This window comes from Alexandromys fortis, unplaced genomic scaffold (genome assembly GCF_014885135.2).
Source record: "Alexandromys fortis isolate MF-2015 unplaced genomic scaffold, M_Fortis_MF-2015_v1.1 scaffold_51, whole genome shotgun sequence".
Taxonomy (NCBI): Eukaryota; Metazoa; Chordata; class Mammalia; order Rodentia; family Cricetidae; genus Alexandromys; species Alexandromys fortis.
In genome coordinates, this window is record NW_026067925.1 from 7,921,791 (window position 1) to 7,936,090 (window position 14,300).

The 14,300-nt window shown below is 51.8% G+C and overlaps 1 protein-coding gene across 1 annotated transcript in view; it reads right to left on the reverse strand.

Annotated features, from left to right (window-relative positions):
• The window catches only part of Stum (stum, mechanosensory transduction mediator homolog), a 47,490-nt gene that overhangs the window by 1,095 nt on the left and 32,095 nt on the right, over positions 1-14,300 (reverse strand). Inside the window, exon 2 of the mRNA XM_050142785.1 lies at positions 3,990-4,169. Within this exon, the coding sequence (XP_049998742.1) occupies positions 3,990-4,169 (180 nt within the window). The remainder of the gene's footprint in view (positions 1-3,989; positions 4,170-14,300) is intronic.

A 14,300-nucleotide genomic window follows, 5' to 3' on the forward strand; every position in this document is an offset into this window, starting at 1 on the left:
GGGAGGGGGAGGGAGGGTGAGGAGGAGGGAGGGGGGAGGGAGGGAGGGAGGAAGGGAGGGAGGGAGGGAGGGAGGGAGGGAGGGACGGAGGGACGGAGGGACGGAGGGAGGAAGTTGGCCACCCAAGAAGGGAACAACTGTCTGACATATGTTCAGCCAGCTGGGTAGCTGGGACAGGAACAGGACTGGAGCACACTGAGTCTTCAGAACATTGTTGCTAATCGTGTGATTTTTTTGTTTTCCAGTATCAGAGATGAAACCCAGGCCCTCATGTGCACTGACTAGTGCTTCTCCCTGGGCTGTATCCACAGCCTTCTCTGGGAGCACTGATGATGCCAGGGAATTGTTGCTCATCGGATGGGGTTAGACAGCAGGGAAGGGTGGACCAAGCTGTGACCCTGCCAGACATTTACCTTGGTCTAAGAAGGAAGGCCCGGAGTCCCAACTGGGTCTGTCTAGGTAGTGGGCCACCTGTCAGCCTTAGCTAACAATCCAATGATGATTAGGGGCCTAGGAGCAATAGAAGTGAGGCCATGAGTGGACAGAGATGGTAGAGACGTTAGGGACCTGTAATGCTAGGTACTCTCCTTCCCAAATAAAAGCTAAAACTGCAATTAACTGTTAACCAATTAAGAGGGAGGGATATCTGTGCAGGATAGAGGATGTCACTCTACCAACAGACTCACCTTGAGAGACTGCAGCCGCAGAGAAGCAAGGCAGCACCAGGAAGAGGAGAGAGAAAGAGAAACGGTCTGAACACAGCAGCCAAAGCACTGGGGACGTAAGGTGAAGGGGTACTCTACCAAAGACCTGTGAAGCCAGACTTCAACCAAGGTGGGCTTAGTCTTCCCAGTGACCAGTCACGGTGGCCAGCAGCCAGCTTCAGCAGGCGATTGTATCACACTGCCCTGCCCCTGTCTGCCCAGTGCCCCCTTCAGCTATGCCCACGCCCCTGCTTGCTTCCTGTCTTTATTTCTTCTTTATTCCCTGGTCCCAGCCCATGCTCTCGGGGCACATTCTGGGTGATTTAGAAGAGGGACAGGTACAGAGAAGGCAGGTGTGACTGACAAGCTAAAGATGCTACAGTAACTGGCCCTGGTCCCAGCCCAGCTCTGTCTGGGCTAAGCGATTAGTCCCGTCTACTGACTGAACCTGCATTTATAAAGTCTACTGCTTTGGGAAAGACCTGAGGATGGAAGTCATCTTGGATCCATTAGAAATGACTTCCCAGAGCCTTGTGCCGAGACAGATATCACAAATGATTATCAACGCCAGCTGTTGATGCAGCAATGGGAAGAGCAGTTAAGAGAGCTACCAGGCAAGCGCTGACCAGCCGTTAAGCTGCTACAACTGTTGCTGTTCACTGTTATCATAGATGGAGCATCTCTGTTCAGCCAACTCTCTGATTCCTCTCAGAAGCTTTCATCTGATACTGTGGTCGCTTGTGGCCAAGGTGTCATGTGAAACCCAACCTGTGTTTTTATGTTGAGTGATGCCAAAGGACCAACCCTCTACCCGACTGTTCCTGGGACAAGGTCAGTTGCAGTTGTTCCCTTCCTAGGGGCCATCCCAAGACACCTCCTTAGACATGGCTGCCCAGAGCAACCCCAGTCCATCACAGGAGAGGGGTGCATCCATCTTTTGAAGGTGAGTGTGATATTTAGAAGAGGTGAAAAGGTGATGGCTATTGATATTGGTGGGTGTATTTGCCAGTCTGGGAAGAGGAGATAGGGACTGATTTTCTTCTGAAGACCCCCCAAAAGTCATGGCAAAAAGTTTGGTGCCAAGACAGAAACTCTGAATGTATCCCAGATACCCAGGGGACTGACAAACCCACAAGGGAACCTACAGGTCCAGAATAAGAGCTGGGCTGGGGGCACTGATATCTGTACATCCTGCAGCCAGATTATAGCTCCTGCATCAGCTCGTGGAGTTCCAGCCAAGCCAGCAACCTGAGAGACAGGCAGGGAGGGAGAGCATGGACCCCCATCTATACATCTTGGGATCTACATTGTCTCATCTAGGGCTAACAGGAGTGCTCTTAAACTTATGGCTTTGGTCTAGACCCCTGTTCCTGGAGATTAAGGAGGACCAAAGACAAGCACAGATGACTGATAATTTATAGTAGTTCAACTCATGACATTTCAAGTTTAACATGTATTACTTGGGGTCCTGAGCTCATTTTTGACATGGTAGTCATGGCATGTGAAGGGCTCGGTGGGCAGTAATCTGAGGGAAGCCAAAGAGCATCTGAATTCAGGAAACTGGGAACCAGATTTGGCATCAACACACGTCTATTGAGACTGAGTCTGGCGTATCCCTTACTGCCATGGCAGACCTCGAATGTCCCCTGAAGGCCCAGGTGCAAAGATTGGCCCCCTAACAGGAAGTCTATGGTATTGATGCATTTTCTTGAAGGGTATCTGGAGACTCTTGTTTCTTCTCTTTCTCTCCCCTCCCCGGAATGGCTTTTGTCCTGCCATGAAGTGCTATCCGGTCACAACTCAGAACAATAAAGCCAACCAAGCCTGAATTGAATTCTCTAAAACCCAGGGTGATGTAACTCGTTTTTGTTGATAAGTTGATTTATCCCAGGTGTTTGTTACAATAACAGAAAGAGGCCTCCCAGGCTTTCTAGAGTAGCTGCACTTCCTAGATCTAACTGGGAATGGGATCTGGGGCCTGCAGACGTCCCACATGTCCCCGGGGAAGTGGCCACATGCTCCTGGGACATCCACAGTGAAAGTGAGACTCACTAGGAGTCATCAGATGCAGGGTGAGTTCACCTTGAGCTGAGGCTCTTCCAGGCAGACAGGAATGTTCCCCTCACTGGCACCTGGCGCTCCTCCCCTGGCTCTAGGACAGCCTAACAGTTCAACCCACTGACTTCCTCTCTGAATTCTGAAAATTTTGCTGTCAAGCCTGGCACCCTGGCCACCCACACTGAGTCAGTCCCACCCGGCTCTGACCCTTGAACCTTCTTTAGGGGGGGGGGGGAGATTTAATTACTCACCGACTCTGGTCCTAGCATTGTGTGTGCGCCTGAGTTTCCTGCATCTTTCAAGGAACCCCAACTAAGGCTAAGTAGGTTCTGGACCATTCTAGACTATTCTGAGTCATTTTTTGGCCTCTGTCACTTGGCTTCTCCTCCTGCCTCTAGGGCCCTCACCTGGTACAGCTTTCCTCCACACTGGCGATTCAACCTGTACACCCAGTGAGGAGCAGCGTGTAGGGACGGGGTATGAAAAGCAAGTGACTGAAGAGATGTGGCCCCAGTTATTCCTCCCAGTGAGGTGGGATCAGGAACGGAGGTACAGGGAAACAGCTGCTCAAGACAGGTGCTGTCTGATTGAAGAGTCTGCCAGGTTATTTTTGAACTGATTATTTGCCTTTGGTAAGTTTGATGTTGTAACTTCGTACACTTCCCCAAAAACACTTTCGTGCCTAAGCTGACTTTGTATTAACAATAACTGAATCAATAACACCTTCAAAGACAGTGAGAACTTGTAAGGCTTGGCACCAACCAACCAAAGAGTGAGTTTAACCCCGCGAGGAGTCATTCCGCTCTGTGTGTACAACACAGTTACACGGCTTCCTGCGGTGAAGACTGCGTGGCCTTATTTTTCCTTTAGAAACTGTGATGTGGGCACACAGCCACGGGCTGGAGACCGACCTCATTCTGAATACACCAGTTTACCCCGGCTCAGTGGGAGAACGGCTTCCTCGATGGAGGTGGGGAGTGATATCTTTGCTGGAGAGGGCCCTCCCTGGGAGACCCACCCTGCAGGGCTGGTATGATAGAGAGGGCTCTGGAAAGGTGGCCATGGCACTAGGGCAGAGGACCAGGTGCGCCCTTGGAAGCCGTGTCTTTGGGGTGAGAGGTCCTAGCCCAAGTGTAGGCCTCCTGTCCCTCCTAGGCTCCTCCCACAGCTCTGGCACCCTGCCAGACCCCACCCCGCTCTGCCCTCAGCACACCAGCTGCTACTCACTGGCAAGGATGACCATGTCCATGCCCCAGAAAATGCTCATGATCCAGCCCACCATAACGATGGCCGTGAGCACCTGAATTAGGGCCGCAGCGATATTCAGCCAGAAGACGCAGCACACATGCCTGTCTGGGAGGTCAGTGCGAGCCCCACACAGCACAGTGAAGGCTGAGACGAAGGTACCTGGGAGAGACCAGAGGGGGCAGAGGGGACAGCTTCAGGGGAGTCCGCAAGGTTGCCAGCCCACCCCCACGGCTCGGAGAGAAACGGGAGGTCCTGCACCCTATCCTCTGGGCCTCCGTCTTGCTCAGGTCCTAGTCACAGTCTGTCTCCAAGGTGAAGAGATTAGGACACCTCCTGGAGGAGGTGTGACACGGGACCGGGACCGCTAGGGCCCAGTGCTAAGCCTGTGGGTTCTGGAAAACAGGAGTCATTGGGTGAGCCAGAAGTTAGCCTCAGAGGTTGAATTCCAGAGAGATGGGGAACCAGGAAGTAATCTCAGCCCACGTGATGCTTGCTCGCTAGGAGACAGGACTGGGATCTGGGACTGGTGGAGTATGGGACTGCAGCCAGACAGTCTCAGAGCATTCCTGATGTTTCCGTAACCGTTCCAACCACAGGGGTGGGGTGTAGCAGAAAGAGCCACCTGGGGGTCCCCTTCCCTCCCCTCCCTTTCCATTCCCTCTTTCCACCTCTGTCTTATCCCTGCTTGAGATACCTGCTGTTTATCAAGTTTTACTTGACTTTAGCTCTTCTCTGATGTGAGCTTTGAGCCCCGCCTCCCCCCACCCTACCTCCCCCCACCCCACATCCCCCCACCCCATCTCACCCCACCCCCACCTCCCCCACCTCCCACCCCATCACCCATCCTCACCCCTGCAGGAGGACTCAGCAGAGTTCTTGTTCTCCCTGGAGGTGCTCACAACAATTACCACAAGCTTAGAGGCTTTCACAACACAAATGCATCCTTCCTCTGTTTTGGAGGTCAGGGCAGTCTGAATGGGACTTCAGGCCTAGTATGGGCTACCATTTCCTATTGCCCCAGCTTCTAGAAGCTGCCTATGGTCATGGCTCATTGCCCCTTGCTCCATTGCCAGAGCCAGCAGCAGAGTGTCCTGTCCTTGATCTGCTGTCCTCTCATCCCTGGACCCTGGTCCTGCTGCCTGCCATATGTGGGGACACACTTGGATAACTCTATCCCTGAATTCTGGTCTTGTTACCTGCTGTATGTGGGGACACACTTGGATAACTCCATCCCTGAACTCTGGTATTGCTGCCTGCCTTATGTGGGGACACACTTGATGATGTCATCCCTGAACCCTGGTCCTCTTGCCTTATGTGGGGACACACTTGGATACCTGCATCCCTGGACCCTGGTCCTGCTGCCTGCCTTATGTGGGGACACACTTGATGATGTCATCTCTCAAGATCTCCTGCTTCATCGTGTCTCAGAGCCCCTTTTATCGCGTAAGTTCACATAGTCACAGGTGTAGGGACTGGGACGCAGACGTCTGTGGGGGCAGGTATGCAGCCTTCCACTCTATCTTATATAAAGAGACTCAGAAATTAACTACATTGCTCAAAGTCACAGTCACAAGTTGACTCCCACAGTGACTCCAAGGGTCAATGACCCGTCAAAAGAAGGTCAGGATCTAAATTGAGACATTTGAGAAATTGGCCTTATGGACTGGTGACCATTCTCAGGACCCCAGTTCTCTCTGTTCCCACTTTTGAGAACACTGAGATTGTTCGTTCAGTTCCCGCTGAACCTGGTGTCTATTACCCCCTTTGCATTCCTGCTGAAACTGGTGTCTAACCCCCTTCCCATTCCCGCTGAACCTGGTATCTAACCCCCCTTCCCATTCCAGCTGAACCTGGTGTCTAGCCCCTCTTCCCATTCCCGCTGAACCTGGTGTCTAAGCCCCCTTCCCATTCCCACTGAACCTGGTGTCTAACCCCCCTTCCCATTCCCGCTGAACCTGGTGTCTAACCCCCCTTCCCATTCCCGCTGAACCTGGTGTCTAACTCCCCTTCCCATTCTCACTGAATTTGGTATCTAACCCCTGGTTCCAGCTCACCGGCTCCTACTGGCTTCCGGACACCGACTTTACTCTGGTTTGCCCTAATGCCTAAGATAGAGGCTGAGGGACTGAGTCTAGCCGCTGATTTCTCCTCCTGACCCTCCCCACGCTCCTCCTCATCTGAACAACTACCCCCAGTGAAGGCCCCACCCCCTCTCCCCATCTCCTTTCCTTTCAGATCTCCAACGAGGGGCACGGTACCTCTCCCACAGCAGGTGGTCTGTGGAGGCCCCAGAAGACCTGGTACCGAATGACTTCAGACCCTATAGCACCATCTGCAGCATTTCTGTAGCAGATATGGTGCCCAGGCTCCCCAATACCCCCGAATGCCTGAAGTGCCCAGGGCTCTGTATTTCCAAATACCCCCCTCCCCCGGCCAAGGAACGATGAAGCTCAGTACAGCATGACACCCAGGAAGCTGGCCCTGCACCAGCCACACAGGCCTAGCATAGAGCATGGCAATCCTATGGAAGCTGCAAAACCAAGCTCTTGTCTCCACAGGATGGGCGGTCCAGCAGGGGCACACAGCGGCTGAGGACTCTCCTTTCTGGGTGATGAGACAAGGTTACCCCTTGCAAGTCTGTATAAGCTGTCTTGGGCACTAACTCAGTCCTGTCCTGGCAGCCTGTAGTGCTTCAGACGCTCATACTCCACTGGGAAGATTAAGGGCCTATGCAGAGTTCCAGAAACCAGGACATGAGACCCACCTTATCCAGTGGGGAGAGGGAGGTGAGTTTAGACAGCCCTGGGGCAGCAGTGGTGACATGGATAAGGGGCTGACGTGAAAATGAGGACTAGCTGGATCGCTGTGGAGGACTCTGAACGCTGGGCTGTGGCTCTGCCTAACCTGCAGAGAGCAGAGCTCCAGGGACTGGTGAGCAGGAGAGGGATGTGATGGAAAAGGAGCCGTAAGGAAGCGAGGCTGGCAGCAGGTGTTGGTGGACGTAGAAACAGCCTCTGAGAAGTGTCAGGGACACGGAGGACTCGAGAAGTACATGGCACCATCCTCGCTGCTGCTGGAGTACCATGTGTGGGGAACAGGAGATGAACACAAGCCGGCAGCGTTACACAAGAGAACCCTGCAGATGTAAGAAGGTGGTGGGAGAGGAACCCGAATGCGTGGGGAAAATATTAAGTGAAAATAACACAGATGCCATTACAGCAGCACTGGTGTGCTGAGCTCATGCTACCCCCTCTCTACCTACGCTGCTTTTTTTTAAAAAAAAAAAAATTATTTATTTATTAGAGGGAGACACACATGCCCCGGCGTGTGTATAGAGATCAGAGCAAGAATTGACTCTCTCCCTACCGTGTGAATTCCACGGATCAAGCTCAGGCCTGCAGGCTTCATGACTTACACCTCCGCAAACACACAAACATGCAAGCATGTATATGTACACATGCAACTCCCCAACACACACAAAATGGGGAAGGCATTTTTTTTTCCTTTTTAGACAGAGTCTCACGTAGCCAGGCTGCCCTTGAAATCCTGACCACCACCCCCCCCCTCTATCTCCCAAGTGCTGGAGTTACAGGTCTGTGTTACCGTGTCCAGCTAAAAGCTTCATTCATAATGGTATTCATACATCCACGAGTCACCCCACCCATTGTCACTCACTGTGGACTTTTGCCAAGGCACCGTGACCCTCTGTCTCTGTAGCTATGGCCTCCCTTCTCTCTTCCTGCCAAGTAAAACATCTCTATAATAGGGCTTCTCCCCACCACACACACACAGGGTATGTTATATAGATAGTGCAGGTTACCAATTTGAAATCTCGGCCTCAGTCTCCCACGTGCTGGGATCACAGACTTGCCCCATCGTGCCCAGCTCAAGGTAAGCATCTGTCATTACTGATAGTAGATGGATTCTCGTCAGAACTGCTGAACTGACAGACCGCAGGTCTCCGGGCATGCATGTTAGCTGATGTGGGAAGACTCATTGTAACTGTGGGCGGGACTATTCCTGAGCATAAGGTCCTGGACCGAACAAAACGGAGAAAAAGAGCTTAGCAGTAACTGAGCATGTGTTCATCAGTCCGCTTTTGTACTGCACGTGCAAGGCCAGCCAGTTGCCTCAAGCTCTTGACACCTGACTTCACCACCATGATGGACTGCCCTGTGGAGTGTGAGCCTTCGAGTTGCCTTGATCAGGGCACATTACTACAGCATCAGAAAAAAGAAACTGAGGCAGAACCCAAAGCAGTTTGCACATGAGAACCCGTAGATGGAGGCTCCTGAAGGTGTGGACTCTAGAGTTCCAACGCCAGACCTTGAAGGCACAAGGACGGCGCTGGAACTTGCTTATCTAAAAACACTAAACAGAGGCTGGAGTGTAGCTCGCTCTCACACATGAAGCCCTGGGCTCCATCCTCAGGACCAAAAATAAGCAGAAGACAAGCATTCCCCCAGCTGACTCAGATGGGCGGCTAGGTTTGAGAATTCTCACTCGGGGCTGCAGAGATTTGCCTCACAGATACAGCATCAGAAAACTACCCCACCAGATGGTGGAGATGGCTCAGGGGGTAAGAGCATTTGCTGGGCAAGCGAGAGGACCCGAGTTTGGATTCCCAGCACCCACAATTCCAGAGTTTAGGGGATGGAGGTGGGAGTGACCAGGAGGAAGACAAGCAGATTCCAGGAGCTCTCCAGTCAGCCTAGAAATATTGAGTTTCAAGTTCAGCGAGAAACCAGCTTCAAAACTAAGATGGAGAACATGGAGGATACCAATCATTTCCCTCTGGCCTCCATATGCACAAGTACCTGCACATATATTTGTGTGTACACCTAAACACACACACACACATGAACACACATACCAAAAAAGAAGAGAGCCTCGATCTTATCAATAACTCGTGTCCACGGTTTTGCCCTTTTGATCAGTGTAGTAGCTTCTCCATGTTGCAGGCAGGGCTGCTCTGGGACCTGTGCCCTGGGCATGCTACTTCTGTGATCATGGCACCAGCGGGCACAGAGAAATGATAGCCTCAAACTGTGGGGTCTGGGCTCCATAGCCCCAGGCATGCAGGCACGGGTGTGTGTTCCACACATCCTACCGTGGCTGTGACAGAGCTCGGCAGCAGTTGCAGCCTGAGGAAGTCCTTCCCACAGAGTCATACTAGGCACAGGCCATGCCGGTTTCCTACCACTGGCCCTCTGGTTACCATTCCACCTGTGAGGTGTCTGTGCCCAACTTCCCCCAAGGAACTCAGGATGCAGGTCTGAGCCAGACAGTGGGAGGAAAAAGAGCCCTATACCCTCTTCTCCCACCCCTTCGAAGTCCCCAAAGGGCTTGCCTGGGGTGGAACTCTGGGCAGAGTTCCCAGAACTTCCTTCCATTCCCTCCCCAACTCCTGTCAGGAGTAAAAAGTGAGCCATGGAGTCACCCCTCCAGGACAGGGGGTGGCTCTGCTTACGAGAATAGAGCCTGGGGGCTGGGAAGGTCCATCCTTCGCATTCTCATGGGGTTCAGCTTCATGAGCATCACATGGGAGCTGTAGAAGGTGATGGGTTTGGGTGAGAGGAGAGCGTACTGACGCTTGGAGCTTGGACAAGGGCAGGACTGCCCCCTGCCCTTCGTGAAGCTGCTGCTGCTACTGCTGCAGTAAAAATACATAATAAAGAAAGAAACCTTTAAAACACACACCCTTGGGTGCTAGGCTGTAAATTAGGCCTGACCCCAGATGTGCCCCACCGCTGGCTCTGCAGTTGTTCCTTTGTAAGGGTGGTAATGAAGGACAGCTAAATGCCTTCATCACTGAATACAGTCATCCATCTACAGGGCCTGGCTGAAAATAAGCTTTGGGGACCAGGAAGACAATGACAAGGGAGCCCCAACCCTACTGTACAGCCATTTGGAAATTCAAGCCATGCCCCTAGAAACAGGCCCCACTGAAGATAGCCTGATTCAGGGCAGAATGAGGTAAAGAGATATTGCATTAAAGCCACACTCAACCCTAGGAAATGCCAGTTCTCAAGGGAAGCCCGAGGGAAAAAGAATTAGAAGGCCACAAACATTTTTGGATAAAAACTCTGGGGACAATGTTTAGTGCGGCCCTGAAAGTAAACAGCTCAGTCTCTAGCCTCAGCCGGCTGGCTTGTCAACAAGTCACCCTTGAGCAGTCTTATAATAAAGCTGTGCTAGGCAGGGCAGAGAGGTAGATTTGGAGGACCCAATTGGTGTTGCCATGTGGCTTGGTAGTGGAATGCTACCAATGGTTAAGACCCTGGGTTTCAAGGCCAGCACCAGCCTACAGGACAGCTATGTCTCTCCTATGGAACTGTATTAAGTTGTTCATCCAAGAGCATCTCACAGACCCAGTGTGGGGCCATAGTTTCACATCCTGGCTGGCAAGGAATTTGCAAGTCTATGTCATAGCCAGTGTGTGTATCGTGAGGAAAGAACGGGCGGGTCTCATGTTTTCGTCATCTTTGACACCCTCAAAGTTCTTCAGAACAAATTCACCCATTCATTTGATACCTACACCCTGGACCAGTGGTAGGAAGGGTCAATGGGTAGCTTTCGACTTTGCAAAAAGCTCAGATGTCTTCATAAATATATCACACCATTTGTGGGGACACCAGCTTGCTACCGATAGCATTTATCTCATTGTACCTATCAGAGCTCCCTCCTGAAATCAGTGGCTCCCACTGACCTTCCTTCTGAGGAGGAGGACTGTGGAAAGAGACTAGCCCCCACCTCCACCCTTCTCAATGCCTCCACCTTGACTAGAGGTTGATTGTCCCGCTGGAGGCCAAGTCAGCTGGAACCGGCCATTAATTTTAATGGCCCTGGGCATTGCATCAGCTATCCTGGGCTTGTTAACAAATCTCTGCCCTCTGCCTCCCTTCCTCCTCCATCTCTGGACCTGGAAGGACTGTGGGGACCTGGGGAGCTGCAGAGGTGTCCCTGAGGGTTTCCCAGATGCTTAGCGTGAGCAGTTTAACCTCACAGAATGCTTGGAGTCTCTTTACAGATCCTGGGCTTCGATCCCCAAAGACTGTACCTAGGAGAGGGCATGGGACATGGGAAGGAGGACCAGAGCAGTATGAAGGCCCTAAAGCACTTTGTTTGCCTCACTGAGAACAGTTGTGTAGGTGACAGAGCGGGGGATGGGTCAGTGGTGACATTTGTTGAAGAGGATGAGGCAGCCTCCATCACCTGAGAATTTATAACCTGGCCAGATGACATTTCCATGGATGGAGAGGCACTGAAGATTAAAAGCAGAAAGGGGCTCTACCTAAGCTGCCAGCTGCCAGGAGCCTTTCTGTGATCAAGGACATGGAGGAGGCTGATGAAGCCCAGAGGCAGTTCTCCAGGGGACACTGTAGATGCCGAGAAAGGAGCCTAGAACTGCCTTTTACCTTATGGTGTCATTGACACCAGGACAAAGCTGAGATCCCACGGCACGTGGCTGAGCCCCATTCAGTCAGTCACCTGAATGATGAAATGCCACCCTTTGCTTATCAACTCCAGAGGGAACAGGGGTCCTGGGTCCCCACCACCTGAGTGCAAGTGAGCAGGAGCCAGAGTTGTCAAACACCAAGGGAAGTTCAAGGTCAGGTGTGCGTGGTCACTGGGAACACTAGAAGGAGCTGCCTTCAGGTGCCTGAAACAGCAGTCACACACTCCAAGAAGAAAGAAGGCCAGTGTGCCCTGCAATCTTTCCTTTGATCACAGTGGAGGCCTCAGAAGACTGTTGACATACATGATATGTCACATGTCACCGCAGAACATATCAGACTTGAATACCAGACCTGGAAGCTGCACTCCCAGGTGTGAAGTTGCTTCCCATGGATGAATTCTTGAGATTTTGATCTCCAATAAGATGGATGGTATTATCAGTATGTGGGGCCTTTAGGGGATGATTGGGCTGAGGTACTGAGATTGGTGCCAAGGGAGAACCAGGCCCTGACCAGTCCCTCACAGGGGACAGAGAGACGCACACAGCTCCCAGTGTCCTCTGAGTCTCCCTTCTATGAAGAGAATCAGGAAGGGGTCCTCGTGAGCTCCTCGCCACTCCAGCTGGTTGCTCTCTGACTTGTAGCCGCCAGAGCCGTGAGAGGCAAATGTTAGCGGTTTAGAGCTGCCCAAATTAGGAGTGCCCCTTCCTAAAAGACAGACTCAGTTTATGGCAGCCCCCACATGGATTCAACAGCATTTGTACAGCACCGGCTGGAGACCAAGAAAAGGGCAAAGCTATGGATGCCACCATGGAAGGCCAGGATCGAGTCTCACCAGGTACCAAGAGATCAAGCCCACAGAATTCAGTGCTGTAGAACCTGTTGCTGGAGGCAGGGGAGGCAGGATGGCACTGTGAGCAGGCACAGCAGGAATCTGGCACTGAATGCCAGGGTCCAAACCCCACAGATGGGCAGTGAGATGTCAAGTTTCCTCACCGATGGAAGGCAATGCTCGGGGTCCGCTGCAACTGGAAGGTACAGGAACGCATGACACGTTCAGAATGCAAACTAAGACTGATGTGTGAGGGCCGTTGGAAGAGACTGGCGGGGAGCAGGCCTCCTTAGTAGCCTGGACTGGAGCAGAACCTTGGCAAGGGAGCATATTAGCTATAAATATGAAAGTGAAATTGAAAGCAGAGACGCCTGGAATTGAAATCACGGTAGCTGATGACAGTTATTCATTCTATTTTTTTAACTTATGTTTTGCATGGCAATTGCCTGGGTAGGTGTGATGGCATGAGCTCGCGTGTTTGTGCAGGCACGTGGCTGGAGGATGACTTTGAATGTCCCCTGCTGTCACTCAGTAGCCTCTCTTTGGAGCCGGAGCCTCTTACTGAATAGCCCACTGTTTCAGCCAGGCTGGTTAGCTAGTAGCCCCCAGAATCCATCTGTGTTTGTCCAACATGAGGGACAAAGGTGTGGACTGCCGCGCCTGGCCTTTCTGCGAGTGTGACATTGAGGGGACAAACACAGGTCCTCATGCTTGCTCAACAAGCATTTTACCCACGGAGCCATCTTCCCAGCCCCTTTAAAAAATTATACCGTAACTGCTAAGTTCACCATGTCAGTTTCGTGAAGCCTGAGGCTCGGGTTCATCCACATGTCGGAGTTTTACGCAGCCAGGAAAAGTCTGGTAGTGGCTACACAAAGAGATGGGGAAGTTCTTCAAAGCGAGATCACAAAAAAATAGTACGCATATTTGTGTGGGGAGGTTATTTTAAAATATTTATGCATGTGGACAAACAAAATGAAAAAAATTGTCTTTATCGTGGCTGAACTGCTGGTGTTTCTCTCTCTCTCTTTTTTTCAAATACAAAAAATAAAACGTCACAAGCACCTGTTGAGATTCTGCTTTACGAAGATGTCCCCCAGTGGCATCTTTCTGGCTGTAGAGAAGGTGATGTAACAGTCAAGCAAGTGAGGGACAGCTGACACCCAGACATCTGACAGAAAATGGCTGATGCCACGGAACAGGCCCAGAGCTGCTGTGGAGATCTTTGTACTTCCAGGAACAGCCTTGGCCCCGGGGGCACCCAGCACTGATATTAGAAAGACCTGGGGGTTCTGAAGAGTCCTTTCTCAAGAGATCTTAAGGAGCCATGCTTGGTTTATTCAGGTGGCCTCTTAACAACGGAAGGGTGGCTCAGCTGAGCTGGCTCCCCAGCCTCTGAGGACCAGGGAGAAAGGGCAGAAGCCTGGTAGAGAGTGCCTCAGGCTCAGGTGTTCTTTGTCTGACTGATGGCTCCCCACGGGCCTATCATGTGCCTCCCGGGCACCATGCCCAACCCGGTAGCCCTTGAGCCCATCTGTGTACCCTCAGTACCAAGGGTAGTTTCCTGCCAGGGCTCCTAGGACAGGCTCAGGAAAGGCTTCTTCCTTACCGCGATGGCATTGTTGCTCACCACACCAGAGTATTCCGTACTATAGGGAAAGGTTCCCCTACTGGGAGCCTTATTTTGAAAATAACCAACTGAAATAGGCTTATTTTACAGTGACTTGCTGGAAAAGCCCAGAAAGGCAGAGTGAGGCGATAGTTATGAGTGTTGGCTAAAGGGTCAGCCTGCTGAATGTTACTGCTGACTTCAGGGTTCACCGGTTGTGTGAGCCTAGGCAAGCCCCTGCATTTGCAGGACTTGCGCTATCAAATCTTAAAGGGCCAGTTCCTCCCTGGAAAGATGTGGGGTAGAAAAACACCCAATCACATATAGCAAGGAACTTAATAGGGACTACACACTTAAAGTGCCTGGAGTGAGCTAAGTTCTTAGCAATGAAT